The 8530-nt window shown below is 43.1% G+C and overlaps 1 protein-coding gene across 1 annotated transcript in view; it reads left to right on the forward strand.

Moving 5' to 3' along the window:
- The window catches only part of kcnt1a (potassium sodium-activated channel subfamily T member 1a), a gene marked incomplete at both ends in the record, with an annotated part of 37582 nt that extends 33701 nt beyond the window's left edge, over window positions 1-3881 (forward strand). Inside the window, 9 exon segments of the mRNA XM_080529371.1 lie at window positions 57-191; window positions 606-717; window positions 1373-1474; window positions 1826-1909; window positions 2070-2195; window positions 2423-2717; window positions 3258-3320; window positions 3419-3503; window positions 3791-3881. Coding sequence (XP_080385497.1) covers window positions 57-191; window positions 606-717; window positions 1373-1474; window positions 1826-1909; window positions 2070-2195; window positions 2423-2717; window positions 3258-3320; window positions 3419-3503; window positions 3791-3881 — 1093 coding nt within the window.
- Window positions 3882-8530: the final 4649 nt, after the last annotated feature.

Below are 8530 nucleotides of genomic sequence, written 5' to 3' on the forward strand. Positions count from 1 at the left end.
TGTGTGTGTGTGTGCATGTGTGCGTGTGTGCGTGTGTGCGCGTGTGTGTGTGGCAGCCTGGATAGCCTGTTGCAGTGTGGGATTATCTATGCCGATAACTTGGTGGTAGTGGACAAAGAGAGCACCATGAGCGCCAAGGAAGACTACATGGCCGATGCTAAAACTATCGTCAACGTGCAGACCATGTTCAGGTAACCACAACACCATCAGCTTTGTGTGTGACTTGATGTTTCGTTTAGGAATACAGTGCAAAAAGTTAAAGTAAGATGAAATATCTTAAATCAAGGCAATATATGCTGATGTTTTTTGTCTGACTTTTGTCTGACTTGTCTTGACTTGTTTTAAGAAATATTGGCAAGTGAAATCTTCCTGTTCTGTTGGCAGATCATTTTGCTTATTTTAAGTCATATTTCCCCCATTTTATTGCTTTTTTCTACTTCTACGACTTCTTGCAGTGTAATAGATTTCACTTTACACAACTCTGAGTCTTCCTCCCTTCTCTCCTCTATCAACCTTTCTCTCTCCCTCTCTCTCTGCCCCCCCCCCTCTCTCTCTCTCTCTCTCTCTCTCTCTCTCTCTCTCTCACTCTCTCTCCCTCTCTCCAGACTGTTTCCTAGTCTCAGTATCATCACTGAGCTCACCCATCCATCCAACATGAGGTTCATGCAGTTCAGAGCAAAGGACTGCTACTCGCTGTCTCTCTCCAAACTGGAGAAGGTGAGCGTAACAGCAAGAGAAAGAAGAGGGGATGAGGTGATGGTAAGAGGAAAAGAGGAAAGAAAGGGGGAGATGGTGGGAGGGGGATGGTGCTCTAGCTAGCACACAGTGTATATATACAGGATATGACATATGCAACTCTGTGGATTGGTTAGTGACATCAGTATCGGTATCATTTGGAATGGAAGCAATTTACCATGAGAGGAAGGGGGTTGTGGACTCATTTACCACTGGTACAGGGTTGTGGAAAACCCGGAAACCCCTGTACAGTGGTAAATGAGTCCACAACCCCCGCCCTCGAATGGTAAATTGCTTTTCTACAACAGCCACCACATAATATAACAAATAAATACACAGTTGTAACATTAAATTCATTTATTTACAATCATTAATCGTTTCAGAATACATATATCCTTCTGCCACAGAATATAGTCCCATAAACAAGATCAACGATTCCATTGTAGGTCAGCACAGGTGTTCTTAATCAGATTGATTGGGAGGCGCATTGATACTGGAAATGCGGTCTGAACTGAAGGTTGTTGGGATATTTACCACTGTTGCTAGCCAATCAGAATCCAGTATCCAAATATGCTGTTGTAGAAGTTTCCATTCTTAACTGAGCCTGTGTGTGTTGTGTTGGTTCTGTTCTGTTCAGAAGGAGCGTGATAAGGGTTCTAATCTGGCCTTCATGTTCCGCCTGCCCTTTGCTGCTGGGAGAGTGTTCAGTATCAGCATGCTGGATACTCTGCTTTACCAGGTCAGTGGCCTCCTTGCTACTGGGCAATCTCGCCTGGGATCTGGGATCAGCCTGTTTGAACCAATACTGTCCGACAAAGCCTCCTCTGGAGCTTGTGCTGCAATGTCAGGAACCAAAGCCTAAGAATTTTACTCTCTTACACTTGTAATGTGACGTAACAATAAACCTTGAAAGTTGAAACTTGAGGGAATGGCTTCCACCATTCTAATGATATGGCAACAGTGCTCTCCACTGTTCACCTTTACTCATTTCTTAATGATATCATTTGACCGTCAAAACAGTACAGCTGCTTTTAGTAAAAAACATACGGTTGTTATTACATAATCCATTCAGTTCCTGTTTCTCTGTCAGTCTTTTGTGAAGGACTACATGATCATTATAGCCAGACTACTCCTGGGGCTGGACACCACACCTGGCTCGGGCTACCTCTGCGCGGTGGGTTTCTGTGTGTGTGTGTCTGTGTGTGTGGGTGTGCACACGCATGCTCGTGTGTACGGTATAGTGCCCTAGAGAAATAAATAATATTAGCTCTAGTAATTTATGTCCTATAGCTGGAGCCACCAAATCCGTCTAAATATCCTATGACATGTGACAGATGAAGGTGACAGAAGAGGATCTGTGGATCAGGACTTACGGTAGATTGTTCCAGAAGCTGTGTTCTTCCAGCGCTGAGATTCCCATCGGGATCTACAGAACAGAAGCCCATATCTTCACCTCGGACGTGAGTCATGAGTCACCGGGCAGAAAGTTAGGCGTTGTCACTCATAGGGGCGTGTCATTAGTACTAGAGTGCAGAAACCCTGCATTCTGGGGCTTATTACCTGTTACCATGGGAACTGAGGTACAGTACCATACCTGGTATTGCAAGTCATAATAATAATAATGTTGACCCTGTTGCATTCTGGGGCTTATAAGTTATCCGTTGCCATGGGCACCATCTCCATCCAGTCTCAGGTGTCCGTCAGCGCTGACGAGTGTGAGGACACCAGGGAGAAGGGGGAGGAGTCCAGAGGCGGTGACCCATCAGAGCGCCCGCTGCTAAGGAAGAAGAGCATGCAGTGGGCGCGGTGTCTGAGTAAGAAGAGCGCCAGGCGGCCGGTTCCTGTCCGTGACGCCTCCAGAGACCAGGAGCAGCGCGTGGCCCAGGAGCGCCTCACCCTGTACCGCCGCTCAGAGAGGGAGGAGCTGTCAGAGCTGGTCAGGAACAGGATGAGACACCTGGGACTCCCCACCTCCGGCTACGGTCAGGGCCAAACCCTAACCCTAACCCTAACCCTAAGCCTAACCCTAACCCTAACCTAACCTAACCCTAACATAACCTAACCCTAACCCTAAGCCTGACCCTAACCCTAACCCTAACACCATGAATGCACTAAAGATTCTGCACTAAGGATGCACTAAGGATTCTAGAAAATAAAATCACTGCTTATCATCAACATTGATTTTCTCTGTCGACTGATGTTGCTGCTACTGACTCACCTTCCCCTGTCTCTTCTCTCCTCCCCTGTCTGTCTGTCTGTGCTCTTGCCCTGTCTGTCTGTATGTCTGTCTGTCTGTGCTCTTGCCCTATATGTCTGTCTGTCTGTCTGTCTCTGTGCTCTTGCCCTATCTGTCTGTCTGTCTGTCTGTGCACTTGCCCTATCTGTCTGCCTGTCTGTCTGTCTGTGCTCTTGCCCTATCTGTCTGTCTGTGCTCTTGCTCTATCTGTCTGTCTGTCTGTCTGTCTGTCTGTCTGTCTGCCTGCCTGTCTGTCTGTGCTCTTGCCCTATCTGTCTGTCTGTAGAGGATGTGGCTAATTTGACAGCCAGTGATGTGATGAACAGAGTAAACCTGGGTTATTTACAAGGTAAATGCTGATATTGATGATATTCTGATATTCTGATATTCTGACATCAGCCTGCCATGCGGATCACTGGCAGTGGTTCACCTCTGCCTCTGTTTCAGATGAAATGAACGACCATCAGAATTCACTCTCCTACGTCCTCATCAACCCTTCTCCTGACACTAGACTGGAACTAAATGATGTTGTGTAGGTACAGGCTCCTGACTTGTGTGTGTGTGTCTGTGTGTGTGTGTGAGTGTGTTTTTGTGTTGTGGCACACGACCGGGGAAAAAATATGCACACAAATATGCTAGAGAACGACCCAGAAACTAGTGTAGGCTTCAGCCACAACGGCATATTTAATCAAATATAAAAAAGTATGACAGGGCCATAAAGTTCAACTTAGGTTCCTCCTCTTAATAAGGTCAACTAACACAGGGGGATAAAGTCCAACTTGGGTTCCTCCACATCTCACTTCCTGTTCTCTCCTGCAGGTACCTGATCCGCTCTGACCCCCTCGCCCACGTTCCAGAGGAGCCTCCGGGGCAGAAGAGCAACATGTCCAGGGATGACACCCAGCTCTGATACTGGACTAGCCTGCTCTAATACTGGACTAGCCTGCTGATACTGGACTAACCTGCTCTGATACTGGACTAACCTGGACTAACCTTCTCTGATACTGGACTAGCCTGCTCTAATACTGGACTAGCCTGCTGATACTGGACTAACCTGCTCTGATACTGGACTAACCTTCTCTGATACTGGACTAACCTGCTCTGATACTGGACTAACCTGCTCTGATACTGGACTAGCCTGCTCTGATACTGGACTAACCTGGACTACCCTTCTCTGATACTGGACTAGCCTGCTCTGATACTGGACTAACCTGCTCTGATACTGGACTAGCCTGCTCTGATACTGGACTAACCTGCTCTGATACTGGACTAACCTGCTCTGATACTGGACTAACCTGGACTAACCTTCTCTGATACTGGACTAGCGGTTTTGGGATTTTTAACATAATGAACATATTTCATGTCTTTCTACCAACATATTTTAGTAGGAGATGGCAATTAGAGTGTATTAAGGCCTACATGTCTTAATAACCAGGGTTCCCTTTAAGAGGCTGACATGTTTCTCATGGTTTGAATCTCAATTTATGATAAAAGTTTAACCAAGATCTGTTTGGCATTAGAGCTAAATTGAATTTCCAGTAGGATAGGATTGATGTTTTATTTACAAGGTGTGTTTTCAATTTCTGTTGTGCTTGTATAAACGTCCAGTTAACTTATCTTCTTCTGATTATTTCAATGTTCTTTTAGTGTTGAAAATGTCAATACATAAATTAAAGTAGATAAAGATTCATGAATAATACAACATGTATTTAATAACACTTCCAGATAAGAACTTATTGAGAAGACTTTGCATTAAGCAGTTTCCTGAAAAAAGGGATAGAACATTTCAGTCACAGGGTGACCGTAAAAACACATGAGCAAATATTAAACTAATATTAAAACATTGATAACAGTTGTCCTTGTTGTCATACAAACAATTCTCAGCATCATTGAACTGTAAATGGCTTTTGTTTTTTGAACATGTTTAGAATGGTTTCATACTGTATTTGAAGTCTGTTCATCAAAGTGCTATGTACTGCACTGAGAAACTACCTTTACAAAAGAATGTTCCTTGTGTTCTGTGAGGGTGATTCTGAGCGATGATTGTAAATACATTCAGTGAATATTGGGTCTGTTGCTGTGTCGAAACAGTGGCCTGATAATGAAGGCTGATAATAAAACAGAATATTCAAATGAAGGTTGATAATAAAACTGAATATTCAAATGAGGTTGATAAGAAAACAGAATAATTAAATGAAGGTTGATAAGAAAACAGAATAATTAAATGAAGGTTGATAAGAAAACAGAATATTCAAATGAAGGTTGATAAGAAAACAGAATATTCAAACGCATCAAAAGAAACATTTATAAACAAATTAAATACTGTCCTGGAAAACTTTACTAAAATACTTTAAAAAATAAAATAACAAAAAACGGAGCTGTTGGTTTTCCCATAGACCTTTATTGCAGCAACAAAAGCCGAGCTGGTCTGCAGAGCAACACCTGTCTCTATACAACGTCATGTGACCACTCCTGTCTCTACAACGTCATGTGACCACACCTGTCTCTATACAACGTCATGTGGCCACTCCTGTCTCTATACAACGTCATGTGACCACACCTGTCTCTATACAACACCTGTCTCTATACAACGTCATGTGACCACTCCTCGTATGGCCCCCAGTAATGACACCTTGCACAAGAACATTGACCACTCCTCTTTGATCATGCACACGTCTCCATATGGAACTGGTTCACTTCCATGGCCACGTATGTTTGTTCATTGATTAACTTCCTCTGGTGTCTCCTGACCAGCATGTTGGTGTCTCCTGACCAGCATGTTGGTGTCTCCTGACCAGCATGTTGGTGTCTCCTGACCAGCATGTTGGTGTCTTCTGACCAGCATGTTGGCTTGGGGCAGGTTGTGTCTCCTGACCAGCATGTTGGCTTGGGGCAGGTTGGTTCAGCTCCTATATAAGTGATTACCTCCCTCCCATCCGTACCCTGAGACCATTGTTTTAACATACACCATTTCAGTGAAATGGACCACAGAGGTACGTGGAAGTCGTGCAACAAAAACAAGGAGCCCTCGTAGTGAAGTAGGAGTATTTATTACTGTACATTTTAGTGTTTCTCTTCAAAATAAATATATGGTCGAATATATTAAAGAACATTTTTAAAATAAGTCATTAAAAGCCTGTAACAGAATAAACTGAAATAACGTCAGATTTTAGGAAACATAAAATGTACAGTTTGTACAAAAAACACTACACAAGAATGTACAAAATGCAGCAAATAATATCAAGTATTGTGCAGAGTAGTTTCCCATGACTTGAATGAGCTTGAGTCAGTCACAGTAGAGCTGTCCCAAGAGCTTCCAGGCAGCGGGTGCAGGTCATGAAAGCTACATTACGACTGATCTCAGATCAGATGCCAGTGTTTGGTGAGGACTCAGAGCAGCAGCAGGACCTTGGTGTGTGTGTGTGTCTCTCTGGTAGTGAGTGAGTACATCCTACTGAATACATCCTACTGTTCATTCAGTACAGTACATAGATCTTGCTGCCTTCGGCCAGTTCTCAGCTGAACACATAGATACAGTCTGAATACATAGATACAGTGAAGTAATACGCTGAACTTGAAGCGCTGCGCTTATAGGAATAATAGTAAATACTGTCTCCACCTCCTCACTGGCTAGAACAACACTGACTGACCCTCTCCACCACACATGAGCACACGGCTCCTAAACGAACCAAACCGTGGTGGTGCTTGAGTAAGCACATTCAGAGCGAGACACTCAGGCACACTGCCCCTCATGAACACAAACACACACACACACACACACACACACACACACACACACACACACACACACACACACCTGCACAGACACACTCATACATATAAAACAAGACATGACATGACTGTACCAGTCTTTTTCATCCCTTCCATACCTAAAAAAAAATGTTTAAATAGAGAAAGTTTGTTCAAAGCTCCCTCTTGGTAAAAGCACTGAAACAAGAGGCCGTAGTACAGGTGAATACATAGAAGCTCTTCTGATCAGAGGCCTCACAGCAGCAGGGTGTTTTTAATGCCAGACTGGAACACTCCAAAGCCAACCATTTCAGTAATGGTTGTAGTTTATAAGTAGAGGTCTGTACCGTCTGTAGTTCCACTAGTCTGTAGTTCCACTAGTCTATAGTTTAGTAGTCTGTAGTTCCACTAGTCTGTAGTTCCACTAGTCTATAGTTTAGTAGTCTGTAGTTCCACTAGTCTGTAGTTAAGTAGTCTGTAGTTAAGTAGTCTGTAGTTTCACTAGTCTGTAGATTAGTAGGCTGTAGTTAAGTAGTCTGTAGTTTCACAAGTCTGTAGTAGGCTTGGGTGGTTTTACAGTTAAACCGTAAACCTCGGATCAAAAATATAGCAACAGTTTTTGTCAATACCGTAAAAGAAAAATCATAAATTGCTATATATAATAAACGCCTTAAGAGTGTTTATCCAGCAACACTGTCAGTGTGGTGGAAGACGCTCTGGAAATGATGACAGAACTTCCTCCCTCCTTCCTCCACCATTCACACATGACTTCCGCTCAGATCGTGTTGCGTGAGTTTAGAACTGTCAACAAACTTTTCGAACTTTACGTTCTAGCTACGTCGTGTACACTGTAATTCTCGCCAATCTACAAGTGACATTACAATTTTGTCCTATTGTTTTTTTCATTCAACTTTTTACACCTGAGGGCCTAACAACCGGTGAACTATACCAAACTTGAAGCAAAGGAGAGGGACAATGTGCCCAGTCCATTACATGTTATGCTGAAGCTTGCACAAAAAATGTGTCTTCTGTCGAAAAACCTAGAATAGGCTTGAACATTTTTTATGCCCATTTTCGTTACTGTCATTTTTGTTATTTCGTTATTATTTGATAAGGCTAGTGGATGCTATAGGCACATTGTTGGTGTTAATAATAACAATAATAATAATGATGCAGTCATGATACCCTAAACCGCGGTTAAACCATAAATAACGGTTCTACTTGGGGACGGTTTAACGGTATACAAAATAGGAAACCGCCCAAGCCTAGTCTGTAGTTTCACTAGTCTGTAGTTCCACTAGTCTGTAGTTTCAGTCGTATTCAGTAGCTTCAATACCCCACTACATAAGGGCAGAGTCCACTGCAGTCCACTGTGTATTTAGTGCTTAACTAAAATTCTCTGTCGGGATAAACCAAAAACTTCTAAACATAAAAAGTGCCACATGCAGAAAACTGAAACAAAAGAAGGGGAAAAAAAGAAGAAAGAAAAAAAAGGAAAAAAAATAAAATAAAATATATATCTACAAGGAAATAATATCATTTCAAAGATTGCATTCAGTTGGAAGGTATTCATTCAAATTCTCAGTATCTACCTCTATGGAGACACCGCCATCTCCACCTATCAACAAGGCTACTGTATACTAACGCCAACACTCCATCAGACTCCTCCACTGTCATTAGCAGGCCACACCTCCAGTCAGGTCACATGTCAGTCATATCTGACACTATTGGATCCTGCCCAACAGTAGTATGAGCCTGTAAGAGCCTTCCTCCTCCTCCTCCTCCTCCTCCTCCTCCTCCTGCTCCTCC

This window comes from Nansenia antarctica, assembly GCF_963989245.1.
Source record: "Nansenia antarctica genome assembly, chromosome: 4".
NCBI classification, from domain to species: Eukaryota; Metazoa; Chordata; class Actinopteri; order Argentiniformes; family Microstomatidae; genus Nansenia; species Nansenia antarctica.